This window comes from Rhinatrema bivittatum, chromosome 2, assembly GCF_901001135.1.
Source record: "Rhinatrema bivittatum chromosome 2, aRhiBiv1.1, whole genome shotgun sequence".
Taxonomy (NCBI): Eukaryota; Metazoa; Chordata; class Amphibia; order Gymnophiona; family Rhinatrematidae; genus Rhinatrema; species Rhinatrema bivittatum.
Genome location: NC_042616.1, coordinates 426,415,164 through 426,431,388, shown reverse-complemented (window position 1 = coordinate 426,431,388; position 16,225 = coordinate 426,415,164). Strand labels below are relative to the sequence as shown.

General features: G+C 45.8%; 1 protein-coding gene across 1 annotated transcript in view; it reads right to left on the bottom strand.

The window, feature by feature from the left end:
* The window catches only part of MEI1 (meiotic double-stranded break formation protein 1), an 888,987-nt gene that overhangs the window by 542,637 nt on the left and 330,125 nt on the right, over nucleotides 1-16,225 (bottom strand). The window contains exon 8 of the mRNA XM_029587121.1: nucleotides 511-625. Coding sequence (XP_029442981.1) covers nucleotides 511-625 — 115 coding nt within the window. The remainder of the gene's footprint in view (nucleotides 1-510; nucleotides 626-16,225) is intronic.

Below are 16,225 nucleotides of genomic sequence, written 5' to 3'. Positions count from 1 at the left end.
TAATGAGAGGGAGCAAAAAACATCCTTTCACTTAAGCAGAAAAGATTGAGACTCATGTAGTGGTGGCTGCATGCCAATCTCGTGCATGTTCAGAAAGACATTTTGGTCTTTCTGAGCTCTGAAAGAGCTCTTCCATCTCAGCATTATTGGATGATGTCACTTGTGTGTGGCTGATTATTGTCCTGCTTGTCCATTGAGAAAATGGAGCATCCATGGAGCTCAGTTTTCCCCTGAATACAACCCCATTAACATTCTGTGCCAATCCAAAAGCAAAAAACATACAGATATAAAGCCAGTTCTGTGTCCATAGATTATTTATTTCCAAAAAGAAAAACACTCTGGAGAATCATGCATTCCATACTGGCATTTCATTAAATGATCAAACTTCCCAAAAACTCATCAACACATCATTTAGATTCATTTTAAATACCAGCCTATTCACACATGTGATGAGGAAACCTCTTTATGGAGCACACAGCTAACACAAAGCACTCTAACAACAGTCTTTACCTGGTATGTCTGCATGGATGAAAGCAGGGGCGTACTTGGCAGGGCAATGAACTAAGACAGCAGCCATGCATTGAGCACTGGCGATCTGCAGAATTTCATCTCTGGACAGCAAAAGCTGTAAAAAAAGTGAAAGGGAAAAAATGTTAGATTAACTTTAAAAGCTATTACACACATATGGGATATTGCGTATATTTTTGTTACTTTTATTGCAATTTGGATATATGTTTTTACTATAACCTGTACTGGACAGCAGATTAGTTGCTGTCTTATATAAGACTATATTTGAATTCACTGTTTTTATATAATCCGCTTTATGCTGACTTCACTAGAAAATGTTGAATATAAATGTCAAATTAAATTTAATTAAGGGCAAACAGTTTGAACTACAGACCAATGGAGAAGATGTGCATGTCAATCCACTATGTGAGGATAATCTGGGTCAGATATTTTCTGATATGCTCTTTACCAAAAGAGGCATTCCTGAGTACAGCCACACAGCCCAAAACAAAGGGCTATGGGAAGACTCATGGAGAAGAGAAATATGGCAAAGCTGAGGAGAGTAAGTCAGGAAGATGCCAGGCTCAGGGTGGCTGGAGAAAGGATTAGGAGAATGTTGGGTAGAGGATGGAAGTGAGAGAGAGGGAGTCAGGAGGATGCAAGGCAGGGGTGAGAGGTAGATGGATGCTGGGCAAGGGATGGGCGTACTTATTAAAATTTTCAGAAATAAGGTAATACTTTCTACTTAAAAAGGTTAAGAAACACTGAACTAACACATCACTCTGCACCACATAAGATGTGCTGTGAGCTACTTTAAAATATACTAATAATTCCTCCCCTTTTAAAAACATCCCAGGTCTGACATGTTATACAAGCTCTTCCTCCTTTCCTGCCTTGGTTCAATATTTCCTTACTAGTAGGTATCTTAAGAAAAATCTCAGAAGATAAAGCCAGCTCTGAGTCCATGGATGATTTCTTTCCCAACTGAAAAACACTCTGGAGAATCAAGCATGGTGCAATATTATCTCTTACCTCTGTCCTCTTCTTGCGTGAAGTGAACAGAAATATTTGGGTGGGTCAGTATAGACTGGTGTGCTACTTAATGGAAAAGGAATTGACAATACATAATACCTATTCCATAATACAGCAAAACAGAATGCAGTACTTTATAGGGATGGTAAAACAGCAGGTTGCAGCACTATTCTTCCAAAAGTCATTTCTGCAGAAGACCACTTGCCAAGTCTACAGGGCTTAGAGTATGAATGGAGCTCAAAGTTGCTGCTGCTTTGCATATTTCTTCTAATAAAGTATGTGCCTTTTCTGGGAAAATAAGTAGATAGTAATTGGGTAGAATATGTTTTACTGAAACTTGGAAGTCATTTATTATCCCTTTACTAGTGCCTCTAATCCATCTGGAAATGGTTGATTTTAAAGCATGCTCTTCCTTTTCTGCATTCCATAAAGACTGAACTGTTCAGATTTTGTAGTCTATAAATAAAACTTTAATGCTCTTTCAATATCTAATGTAATGTAATTCGTATTCTGAGGTTTCAGACAAAAAAAAAAGCAGGTAAACAATCTGTTGGTTATTATAAAATTTGGAATTAATTTCAGGATCAATGTCATAAATATTCTTAAAACCTAATGGTATATAGTATCTTTTTGTAATAAGAATAATTTTGTATTTACTCTATTAAGGTATGCCTGCTTACTTATTGTTTTTTTAATTTGGATTAATAACTTTTGCAACTTTTATACAACTTTTTGTACTGCACCTATTTTCCTCAAACAATTAGTTATTTGCATTTCATTATCAACTTTTAAACTATTCTCTCATTTATTTTTCACTTAAATCCTTATCCACATATAGAACACGAGAGGGTGTTATAAGACCCACAGCAAAACAGGCACTAGTTATGAGCACGGGTTTTGATCACCGTGCGCAGCTGAAGCTGTTGCTTCCATGGGATGTAAAAAAAATAAATTATACAAATGATTTGCGCACAGAAATCTGTGCATGTATCCAAGAAAGGCACCTAGCTAATCTTGCCGCTGAGGAAGTGAGTTAGGCGCTTACTTGGTTGTGAATCTATACGACTGGGCACCCAGAAAGACACGTAGCTAATTACCAATCTTGCCGCTCAGGCACTTACTTGGTCATGAATCTACTTGGTCATGAATCTATACAATCATGAATCTTACTTGGTCATGAATCTATACAATCGGTCACTCGGAAAAGCGCCTAACTAAGCTGGCCACTTGGACGTCGAGATAGGCACTCAGTTAGGTGGCTTTCAGGACGCTCGGATGCTGACATAGGCCCCCCGAGTCAGCACTGAAACTTAACTCGTGCCCTGCCCATGGTGGTAAAAAACCCGCATTAAATACCCCGAACTAGCATTAGCGCAGCTCCCTGCATTGCCTATGATTAGCTAATCGTCTCCTTTGCATACAAGAAAATTATTCCTTACCTGCTAATTTTCGTTCCTGTAATACCATGGATCATTCCAGACGGTGGGTTATGTTCCATGTCCAGCAGATGGAGTCAGAACACAAAATTCCCAGGGGAGGACCCATATAACCATGCCTCCCCTGTAACAGCTCTCAGGAACTAGACTAACAAAGCCCAAAAGAGAGAGACTAAAAACAGAGGGATCAAGTAATCAAAGAAGGAATTGAAAAAACCACTGTCCAAATAAACAGCAACTAAATTCTGAATAGTGAACTTGCGAACAGCAGTGCGTGAATCAAAAAAAGACACGCAGTATTCGAAATACAGAGTAAAAGATTGTTAAGACATGTAGGCAGGGATGTCCCACAAGCAAACCCCCAAACCAAGGGAGGGTGTCTGGAATGATCCATGGTATTACAGGAATGAAAATTAGCAGGTAAGGAATAATTTTCTTTTCCCTGTACATACCAGGATCATTCCAGACGGTGGGATGTACCAAAGCTTTCTCATCACGGGTGGGCCGCAGACAGCCCTGCTCGTATTACCTTGTCTCCAAGCTGACCGCCCGACGGAGCACCGACATCCAGGCGATAATGTCTCGCAAAAGTATGGATCGACTTCCAGGTGGCCGCCCTACAAATCTCCTGAGTGGAGACGGAGGAGCTCTCCGCCCAAGATGTCGCCTGGGCTCGAAGAGAATGAGCCTTGACAACCAGCGGAGGGGACTTACATACGCCAAGGTACGCCGCTATGATCGCTCCCTTCAACCACCGTGCTATAGATTGTTTGGAGGCCATGCAACCCTTCCGGGGTCCGGACCAGAGGATAAACAGATGATCAGAGAGCCGAAAATCATTAGTCACCTCCAGATAGCGTATCAGAGACCGCTGTACATCCAGTAGGGATGTGCAGAGCAAAAGTTTATGTTCATAAGTCCATAAGTCGAAAGGGGGGGTCATTTGCGGTCAATATGGACATATGGAGAATTCCATAAGTTGAGTCTATGTCCATATGTGCAAATAAAAATTTAAACCCCTCACCCTCCTTAATTCCCCCCCCCCCCCCAAATCTTACCAAAACTCCCTGGTGGTCCAGCGGGGTCAGGACGCCATTTCTGATTCCTTTGCAAGGAGCATGTGACGTCGGTGTCACGTCGGAGTGACGCGGCGTCACGTGATTCCCCGCGGGTTCGCTCCGGCACCCTCGTTCGACCCAAAAGGAATCACGTGACGCCGCGTCACTCCGACGTGGCGCCGACGTCACGTGCTCCTCGCAAAGGAGGTCAGAAATGGCGTCCTGACTCCTCGCTGGATCACCAGGGAGTTGTGGTAAGTCTTTGGGGGGGGATTAAGGAAGGTGAGGGGTTTAAATTTTTATTTTGGATCAACAATCGCGATTTCCAACGTATTCAACATAGCTATGTTGAATAAGTTGGAAATCCGATCGTTTTCGCCTCATCACTTTTTTAAGTTAAAAAAAAAAAAAAGTAGCGTTTTACATTTAAGTTCAAAATGAATGCACACCCCTAACATCCAGTCTACGCAGGTCTCCAGACTCAGAAGAGGCAAAAGATGGTAATTCCACCGATTGGTTGAGGTGGAATGCCAAAACCACTTTAGGGAGAAAAGAAGGAACCGTCCTCAGCGAAACCCCTTCAGGCGTGAAACAAAGGTATGGTTCACGACAGGATAGGGCCTGCAGCTCGGAAATATGTCTTGCTGAACTGATTGCCACGAGAAAAATGGTCTTGAGAGTGACGTCCTTGATGGTAGCCGAGCTTAGAGGTTCGAACGGCAAACCACAGAGGACTCTGAGCACCAGATTCAGATTCCACGACGGACAAGGTGGGCAAATCGGAGGCTTCAAGTGTTTCACTCCTTTAAGGAAACGGAAGACGTCCGGATGCGAGGACAGAAACTCCTTATTTCCACTGCGAAGAAAAGCCCCCAAGGCTGCCACCTGAACCCGAAGAGAATTGTAAGCAAGACCCAAATCCAAACCTGCCTGCAAGAAGGAAAGGACTTGTGGCACTGAGGCCTGCATGGGAAGAATGTCATTCGCTCCACACCAATCCTCAAAGACCTTCCAGACTCGAACATAGGTAACAGAGGTAGACATCTTACGTGCTTTCAGTAGTGTTGAAATAACCGGCTCCGGATAACCGCGCCTCCTCAACTGACGCCTCTCAAAAGCCAGGCCGCAAGACAGAAGTGATCTGCCTCCTTGAAAAATATTGGTCCCTGGTGTAGAAGATGTGGCAGCTGACCGAGACGAAGGGGACCCTCCACGGTCAAATTGCGCAGATCCGCGAACCACGGTCGTCGGGGCCACTCTGGTGCCACAAGGATCACTGGCCCTTGGTGTGCCTCTATCCTGCGGATGACCTTGCCCACGAGGGGCCTCGGTGGGAAAAGATATAGGAGACAGTGGCGCGGCCAGGGCAGGACCAGCACGTCCACGCCCTCGGCCCCGCGATCCCGCCTGCGGCTGAAGAAGCGGGCGGTCTTTGCATTTCCGGCGGTTGCCATTAGGTCTACGTGCGGTGTCCCCCATCGCCGTACTATTATCCGCATCGCCTGCTGCGAGAGCTCCCACTCTCCGGGATCCAAGTTTTGTCGGCTGAGAAAATCCGCCTGTACGTTGTCCACTCTCGCTAAATGCGAGGCCGCTAGTCGTTGGAGGTGAAGCTCTGCCCACTCCATCAATTTGTCGGTTTCCAGAGAGACCAACCGACTTCTCGTGCCTCCCTGGCGATTGATGTACGCCACTGTAGTCGCATTGTCCGATAGCACCCTGACTGCTTGATGGCGTACTATGGGGAAGAAACCCTGTAACGCCAGACGGACCTCCCTGGTCTCCAAGCGGTTGATGGGCCACTTCGACTGTTCCTCCGTCCATTGACCCTGGATTGAGCTGTCCCGACAGACCGCTCCCCAGCCTGTGAGGCTGGCGTCCGTGGTGATAATCACCCAATCCGGGTCCTCCAGCGACAGCCCCTGAGCTAGGTGCCGCAGTTCCAGCCACCAATGGAGACTGATGAAGGTTCCTCTCGGAATCGGAAGGATTGCCTGGAAATCTCTCGACACCGGCTGCCACCGGGAGAGTAGGGATCTCTGCAGAGGCCTCAGATGCGCAAATGCCCAAGGAACCAGATCGATGGTCGAGGCCATGGTCCCCAGTACCTGCAGGTAGTCCCAGGCAGTGGGGCGTCTCGAGCGCCATAAATCCTTGAATCTGCTGACGCAGAGAATGAGCTCTGTCCGGATGCAGAAAAACCCTGGCATTCTTGGTGTCGAAGTGAGCTCCCAGAACATCCAACGACTGGGACGGGACCAGGCTGCTCTTGGTGAAGTTGACAATCCATCCCAGAGATTGGAGAAGTTGTACCACTCTGTTGACTGCGAGGATACACTGCGCTCGTGACTTTGCACGGATTAGCCAATCGTCTAGGTAAGGATGCACAAGGATGCCTTCCTTGCGCAAGGTTGCCGCCACTACCACCATGATCTTCGTGAAAACCCGTGGAGCTGTGGCCAGGCCAAAGGGAAGAGCGCGAAATTGGAAGTGTTGACCCAAAATTTTGAAGCGTAGGTAACGCTGATGAGCTTGACAAATTGGTATGTGGAGATACGCCTCCGTGAGATCCAACGAAGCCAAGAATTTTCCCGGATGAACTGCCGCTAACACTGAACGGAGTTGTCTCCATGCGGAAACGAGGGACTCTGAGGGACCGGTTGACCTGCTTGAGGTCCAGGATAGGACGAAAAGTACCTTCCTTCTTCGGAACCACAAATTAGATTGAATATTGCCCCCGGCCCAGTTCGGCGGCTGGCACCGGCACTATGGCCCCCAATTGAAGGAGACGATTGAGGATCTGCCGCACGGCTCCCTGTTTGATTAAGGACCCGCAAGGGGAAAACAGGAACCGGTCCCGAGGAGCGCAAACAAAATCCAAAGCGTAACCGCGTCTTAGAATATCCAGAACCCATTGATCCGACGTGATTTGGACCCACTCTTCGTAGAAGAGAGCAAGGCGACCCCCCAGTCGAGGGACCACCTCGCGGGTCCGTCTGGCATCATTGGGTAGATTTAGCGGATGTACCAGCACCCTGCGCTTTCTTACCTTGGCGGCGCCCACGAAAGGGCCGGTTCCAGGAGTGCGAACTAGAAGAGGGAGCCCGAGGTGGCTGTTGCCTCTGAGGACGCGCTCTCCGCTGGTTACGATAACGGTTTCTGGAGTAATTATATGATCTTGACGAACGGGGTCGATCTTCGGGCAACTTGTGCACCGCGTTCTCATTAAGGGACTTGATGATCTGATCCAAGTCTTCACCAAAAAGATACCTACCCTTAAAAGGAAGGGACCCCAAACATGTCTTGGAAGAGGCATCAGCCGACCAATTGCGAAGCCAAAGGAGCCGAAGCGCTGAGACCACCGCCACCATGGTTCGGGCTAGGACCCTTAAAAAGATCATATAAAGCATCCGCTCCATAGGCAACCACGGCTTCCAGTCTGTCCGCCTGGTGAGCTTCAGCGTCTGGTAAGGACTGGGAGGTGAGAAGCTGCTGCACCCACCGAAGACCCGCTCGCTGTGTGAGGGAACTGCAGATAGCCGCCCTCATCCCTAAGGCCGAGACCTCAAAGATCCGCTTGAGGTAAACCTCCAGCTTCCGATCCTGCATATCCTTCAACACCGTCCCTCCAGTGACAGGAATAGTGGTATGCTTTGTGACCGCTGATACCGCAGAATCTACGGCGGGAACTTTGAGAATTTCCAAAAAATCGGCCGGCAGAGGATACAATTTTTTCCATGGCTCTACCGACCCTAAGGTTGGCCTCCGGGGAATCCCATTCCCGAGTGATCAACTGCAAGATCTTGTGATGAGTGGGAAAAGACTTGGCTAGAGGCCGCAGTCCTGCTAGGAGGGGGTCCCCCTTCTTGAGAGCCGGGTCAGGCCCCACCGGTTCCGGAGGGGGATCAATATCCATTTCCTGGAGGATGTTGGGAATGAGGCCATCTAACTCCGCCGCTTGGAAGATGCGGAGGACCCTAGGGTCGTCGCCCTCCATCTGGGCCGCCAAGGTGGGGTCGTCCACGTCAGGGTCCTGGGATTGTCCTTCCCCCGACGAAGTCTGTATTATCGATGGTGTCCCGGTAGGGCCACGAGATGTCCCCGCTCCCCCGCCTACTAAAGGGGGGCGAACCTGAGGGAGGGTCCCACCCAGGAGGGGGGTAGGACATGGTATCTTGGGGGGAGAGGGTCCCCAGGTCCCGAAGGTCGTGTCACTGCTCTGAAGAAAAGCCCTGTGCATCAGGACTATGAATTCAGGGGAAAAGGCTTGGCATCCTGAGGGGTCACCCACCGGGGGATCCCACCTCTGCCTATCAGGATTAGACTCTGAGTAAGGGTCCAAAATGGGCCTAGAAGTGGGGAACGGATTATCCGTGTCCTCCTCAGAAAGCGCGGCATCAGAATCTTGTAACAAAATGGCCGCCGTTCCCGCGTTGAGAGGGAACGGGGCCTGGCGCTTCCTTCCCACGCAGTCTGCAGCTCGAACGTCCTTGTTAGTAGCTGGCGCACATTCCCCCTCGAGGAAACAGCCTGAGCACAGACCCTCTTCAGAAAATAATCCGGCCCTGTCGGAGCCCTCACAAGGCACCGCGGACTGCATCGCCGCAGGGAGAGAGAGAGGGGGGGAGGCTCTACAGGTGGCTCGCGCCTAAAATGAGCGCCGACCCAGCAACAGACGCTTGCCGCGGTCCCCCACCGACCTGAAGAAGAACTGACGGGGAATTACCCTCCCGACAGCAGGCGGCCCCGGGGAATGGTGCTTCGCGAGGCCGCAGGTCGGGACGTCGGTCACTCCCCAAAAGGGAGGGGGGAAAACCTGGGTCAGGAGGGAGAGGCCGGCGCTACCGACTTTCACCTCAGAGAGCCGAACGGAGTCCAAAAAATTGCAGTCTTCTGCTGAAAAAGAAGATGAAACAAAAATACACTTACCCCAACTGAGCCCTCAGTGAGAAAAATGAGAAAAGAAAGAAAGAAAACAGGCAACAGCCTGTCAGCAAGTCACCAGGCTAGAGAGCGATGAGCCAGCACCAGCGGAGAGCTCTCCCCCTGCTGTAAGAGGAGCCTTAGCAAAATGACCTAAACTGTAAATTTAAAACTTCCTCTTTTTTTTTTTTTTTTAAACTTGATCCCCCTGAGGAGGTAGCCCTAAGCTAACAAGCTGGGGACCACAAGTCCCCTGCTCACATCTGCTGGAGTCAGAACGTTACTGAGAGCTGTTACAGGGGAGGCATGGTTATATCTATATAGAGTTATACCTATATAGAGTTATACCTATATAGAGTTATTGATACCATCACTCTATCTACCTATAAATCTACTCTTCACCAATACAAATCGAATACATTAAGATCCAAGAGGAACTACTACGCATCCAAGATCCACCACCTAATCTTCGACGCTAAAGCCCTCTTTAGCTACGTCTCTAACCTCACTCAAATAAACCCATCAGAAATCGCCCTCAACCAAGCCAAATCTAAAGCGGAAGAACTAGCGCTATTTTTCAATAACAAAATCAGCAAACTTCTAACTCAGCTGCCCCCCAACACCGCATCTACTTCAACACCTCCTCAGACCGCCTTCAAAAATACCCGCTTAGAAGAACTGGAACTCACTTCTTCCATTGAGATCCAAGGTATTCTACGGAAAATGAAACCATCTTCTCACCCTTCGGACCACATCCCCTCGAAATTGCTTCTATCAATTCCTGACTCCATCTCCAAATCCCTGTCAGACATCATAAATTGCTCTATAACACAAGGATCTTACCCAGATGACCTAAAATTGGCCTCTCTCAAACCATTACTCAAGAAACCTAATCTAGATCCTAATGACCCAAACAACTACCGACCGATCGCCAACCTCCCCTTCATAGCTAAGATTATGGAGAAATTGGTGAACACCCGACTCTCAAACTACATTGAAGAAAACAACCTCCTATTCCCATCACAATACGGTTTCCGCAAAACACTAAGCACGGAGTCCCTCCTCATTTCCTTAACAGATCACCTCATCCTGGGCCTCGATAAAGGTCAAGCCTTCTTACTGATCCTACTGGACCTTTCTTCAGCCTTTGACACCGTCAATCATTCCTTACTCATCAACCAGTTAGCCTCCATAGGTATCTCAGGCACAGCACTATCTTGGTTCATATCATTTCTCAGCAATAGAGGATACAAGGTCAAGATACAGAACAAAGAATCCTCTCAACATCCGTCGTCAGTAGGAGTCCCACAGGGGTCCTCCCTGTCTCCTACTTTATTTAACATTTACCTTATACCGTTATGCCAACTTCTCACCGACCTCAACCTCAAACACTTCCTTTATGCGGACGATATACAGGTCCTGATACCCATTAAGGATTCCTTCGCAAAAACTCTGGCTTACTGGGACACATGCCTTCAAAAAATTAAACTCCTCCTCACCAGCCTAAACCTGGTATTAAATTCCGGCAAAACTGAACTCCTGCTCATCGCCTCAGAAAATAGCACCATCACCTCTGCACAACAAGCCACGCCAACATTCACACAAGTGAGAGACCTAGGAGTCCTAATTGATAATCGCCTGAATTTCAAAGCCACCATTAACAAAACCACCAAAGACTGTTTCTACCAACTACAAGTGCTGAAAAGAATTAGACCTCTTTTCCATGCCCAAGATTTCAGAACTATTCTACAAGCAATCATTTTTTCAAAATTAGACTATTGTAACACCATCCTACTCGGCCTTCCCACTTCATACACCAAACCGCTTCAGATGGTGCAAAATGCAGCTGCACGAATTCTGACAAATACCAGGAGAAGGGACCACATAACCCCCATTCTAAAGAGCCTCCATTGGCTACCTATACACTTTAGAATAATATACAAGGCCATTCTTACCACATACAAAATCATCCACCAACTGGCTCCCATTGACATACAGATCCCTCTCCGACTACACAATTCGTCAAGACCGACAAGAGATGCATACAAAGGATCGCTACAGGTACCACCGTCCAAATATACCAGACACTGCACACTAAGAGACCGGGCTTTCTCTACAGCCATTCCACCATTATGGAACTCCATCCCCTAAAATCTCAGAACAGAACCATGCATCTCAACCTTCAAAAAAAGACTAAAGACCTGGATATTCATACAAGCTTTCCTGGACACTAACATGGTCAACTAATCTCCAACTACACCTTGATTAACCATATCTTCTATCGTTTACCTGTGTGAATTAATCCTGTCCTTTCTCTTCCTTCTCAGCCAAGTTCTTATCACCCTGTTATATGTAACTGCCTTTTCAGCACCATTGTTATAGTTATGTTTACTATGCACCCCTGTTTTATGTGAACCAGCATGATGTGACTGCTGTCTCGAATGCCGGTATATAAAAATTTGAAATAAATAAATAAATAAAATATGGGTCCTCCCCTGGGAATTTTATGTTCTGACTCCATCTGCTGGACATGGAACATAACCCACCATCTGGAATGATCCTGGTATGTACAGGGAACATTAGCATTCATTCACGCAGGAAAAACCGCAAGTCCGTAAGAGTGATTGTACACGCTTTTTCCCATGCACAAAACCCTTATTACATTCCCGTATAGGGCTTTGTGTGGAAAAACGCACGTAGAAATTCACATACAGGCACGCACAAACACGTGGCAGCTTCAGTGCACCTTATTACATTGGCCCCAAGAAAAGGCTTGGTAGGAAACTACATCATGAGGAACATAAGTGTTCACAGAGGAGTGAAAATATACATAAACATTCAATGTTAGATAAAGTAAGTTTTCTTAATGTAAATGTTTTCTGTAGACAAGAAGATGAATTAGATATGAAGTGAGTGACATCATTCAAGGTGCTGAACAGACCCTTTAAGCTCAGAGAGCTTTTACTGTACTGAGCATGTGTGGGAATTCTTACTCAGGGGTTGTCTGATGAGCCCCCTCAGTAGATTTTCAGAGTTGACTCTCCAGGGAGGAGGGCAGGTACAGTATTTAGCATGACTAATTAATCCTATCATCTACGGAGAATTCAATGAAAGCGAACTATCTTTTCTCTGTTGACAAGCAAGGCTGAATTAGCCATGATATGTGGGGAGTCTCAAGCTGAGGGTTGCAGCAGAGCATGTACTTAAAAAGCAACCCAAATGCCACTATGGAGAGTAGACTACTGGATGAACAGGCTACGCAAAGCTTCTTGTTTGAATTTATTGTTACTTGATGTGTCAATGGCTCTGGAGCTCAGTGCATTGATAGTGCCAGTGTTTTATGCATTGACAGTGCCAATACACTATGGCTGTTTTGTGTCAACAGCACCAGGGTCCGATGTGCTGGATACATCAACACAACGAGACTCAATGCTTTTTGGTGTCAGTTGCACCGGCAGCTCCGAAGAGTGGCGCTTCTTCTTCTTAGATGCTACCCATGTTTGTTCAACCCCAAGGACTTGGCCTCTTTTGCCAAAGGGGGAGGCTTCTTCAAGAAGCTCCTGTTCAACTTGGCTCCACTCCAGGAAGAGGACTGACAGTTGCTCTTGAGAGATTTATTTATTATTTTTGATATACCGAGTTTCATGATAGGAATCACATCAACCCGGTTTACAATTAACAATGTGGGTAAAGGCAGAGAGTAACAAAGTAGAGAACATTTCCCAATACAACAACAAATATAGTATGAAACTTAACAAAAATTAAAACAATATTTTGGATGTGAGAAAGTTACAAAAAACATGGACGAATAACTTGGAAATGAAAGGGGAGGAATTGTAGAACGACTATTAGCATTTTAACCAGCTGTATCAATTAATAAATAAGTATAATATTATAAAATATAAAATATAGATGTGTAGCAAAATGATCAGATATGATCATATGATTTAAGCAGCTCCTCCATTTTCCAGGCTCTAGACTTTGGGAAACATGGTGGCATTCAGCCACATTGATAACAATTTGTCTCGTCATGGTTTGGACCCAGGCAGCAGTAACAGATATCGTGTCCATCTGTAATGGATATTTTCCTACCACTGACAGTGGGTTTCTTGGAGCTTGACTTCCTGTGAAGAAAAAGAAAAATCTTTTCTTCTTCCTTTTTTCTTTTTTTAATAGCACTGAAAATTGCTGTTTGGGGGGCTGCTGAGACAGTGAGGCAACTAGACCTTGAACAATTTTAAAAGATAAGAATATTACTGAAGAAAAAATAAGAGATAGAATACAGGTTGCTTGAGAGCAATTGTTTCTCAGATGAGCTCCCCAACCTTAATTGGATGTATCTGCTGATGCTCGGACAATAAAAGACTGAGGGGGCTCACAAGGCAATGCCTGAGCAGGAATTCTCATACATGCTCAGTAGAGCAAAAACGTTAGGAGCTTAAAGGAAGGGTCTGTTCGGTGCTGTCAGATGACATCACCCACATGTCATGGCTAATTCATCCCTGCTTGTCAATGGAGAAGGTCTGATGAGAAGTCAACAGTTACTGCTCAGTAGAATTTATACAGGAGAGAAAGGTGAGAATGAAGTTATTGTCTACTATACTTCTTATATGATGTCTTTTATTAGACAGATAAGTGTTAAAGTACTGTAAACCGATATGATGGTTATAGCCAAATACCGGTATAAAAAAGTTTTAAAATAAAATAAAATAAATAAATAAAGCTAAGTTGTTCACTTGAACAGGTGTTTTCTGTAGACAGCAGAATAAAATCAGCCACTCAAGGGGGTGATATCATCTGACGGTGCCGAGATGGAAAAATACTCTCTCGTAGCTCAGAAAATCAGGAAGGTTTTCTGAACATACACAGACCTACCCTGCATCTGCCCACTGCATGAGTCTCTTCAGTCCTTACAGAAAACAATTCTTCAACTCTAAAGGGGAGGCAGAAGGGACTGTGTGGCTGATTTATCCTCCTATCTACAGAGAACACCTGTTACAGGTGATCAAGAGCTTCCTCCTTGTATGAGCGAGATAAAGTCAGCCACACAAGTGATAACTCCAAAGATGATAATTTTTGATTTCTGCATTTCAGTAGATCAATGCAACCCATATAGATTGTTTGAGGATGGAGGGAAGAGTTGAAGGAATTAATTAAATAAGCTTTGAAGATCTGCCTGTCCTGTCATTAGTATCTTGATGAAAAGTATTTTAAAGAGTTTCAAACGTGAGCTAAAAACATGGCTCTTTAGAACGACATATGATTTAACATAAAATCCCAAAATCCTGATAACTGCAATGTCAGTACAATAGACTATGTTTGTGGAGCGAGCGAAAAAGACCAAATGATGTAAAATGTATTGTTATTAGAATCAGAATCTGTAGTTGCTGTTGTGTCAATCTAGAAAATGTATAGCAAAATTGCTTATCTTGTAATAGCTGTTATCCCAGGACAGCAGGATGTAGTCCTCACATAAGGGTGATATCATTGATGGAGCCCTGGTACGGAAAACTTTCTGTCAAAGTTTCTAGAAACTTTTGACTGGCCCTGTGAGGCCACTGAGCATGCCCAGCATGCCATGATATTCTCTGCCACAGGAGTCTCTCTTCAGTCTCGTTTGAGCAATAAGCTTTAGAAAAAATAAAATATTAAAACGTATCGGACCCAACTCCGCGGGGTGGCGGGTGGGTTTCGTGAGGACTACATCCTGCTGTCCTAGGATAACACCTATTACAAGGTAAGCAATTTTGCTTTATCCCAGGACAAGCAGGATGCTAGTCCTTACATATCGGTGATTAGCAAGCTAGAGGCTGAGTCATTTTGTAGTGAAGCAACACTGAAGTATTGTTGGTGAAAATGAGGCAGCCGAAGATCACAGCAGGTTGGATGTAGAAGGAGTTGGGATTATACTGGAAACAAGTTCCTTAAGACAGATTGTCCATAGGCTGAATCTTGTCATCCTTGTTTGTCTAAGCAGTAATGAGCTGCAAAGGTGTGAAGAGAACTCCATGTTGCTGCTTTATATATTGGCACTGAACGATAGTGTGCTACTGAGGTTGACATCGCTCTTACTGAATGTGCATTTACTCGCCCTTGGAGAGGAAGGCCTGCTTTTTCATAGCAAAACTGTATGCAATCTGCTAACCAGTTGGATAGAGTATATTTACCCACTGCTTTACCCGGTTTGTTTGGATCATAAGATACAAAGAGTTGAGTGGATTTCCTGTGGACTGCCGTGCGGTCTAAGTAAAAGGCTAGCGCACGCTTACAGTCCAAGGCATGTAAGGCTTGTTCTCCTTGGTGAGAATGAGGCCTTGGAAAGAATGTGGGCAAAACTATGGATTGGTTCAAGGAAGAGCCTTGTTAAGAGAGCTTTCAAGTGCTACCGAGTGGGACACCCCACTACCTCAAGCAATGAAGCCAGAATGGGAAAAGTGGAAGAGCTCCCCAAAAGTGCTTGAACAGTTCCCCATACCACGCACCCATGTTCTAATGCCACTCAATACAGCCAGCCGCAAAGAGATCAGCATCTTCTCAGACGCATCTGTAAAGGCCATAGCTGCGGTAGCCTTTTTGAGAGAGAAAGACACAGAAGGAACGGTGCATGGGGACTTCATCTTCAGCAAGGCCAAGCTAGCACAACAGCCTAACCACACCATACCACGTCTAGAATTGTGTGGAGCAGCGCTAGCAGTGGAAACAGTGGAGTTAACAACAGCCGAAACGGACATTTGAATTAATGCCGTCCATCTTCACATGGACAGCAAAGTAGTACTGAGCTACATCTACAACCAGAAAAGAAGGTTCCATGTATACGCTCAACTCTGGGGCTCAGCCACCCAGACCCACTCCAACTGTGGAACCGACTTCGTAGGAACCTGTAAAGAGTTGAACACTGCATCTGTCATGCCTTTAATGCAAAAGACTATGAACATTCCTGTGCCACATGGAAACCTGACAGCGGGGAGCTCCACAAGCGTCAATGGAAACAAGTCTAACAGTTTGCCAACTCCTTTTGGATCTGTCGTAAGAAAGAGTACTCTCCAGTATCGAAGCAAGTGGTGATCCAAGATCTTCTACTGGCCTATCAATGAGGTGGTGCTCCTCATGCCACATGAAGAAACTTGAACTCCGTGGACCGTTGTCCACTCCAGAGACTCTTTCTCTCTTTGTGTTGTCTGTCTCTCATTTCAGCTTGCTGATACCTTTTGAAGAAGACGTCGCCTGGATGACCGAGATGATCTTAAACTTCCTTGAATGTTGAAAGAT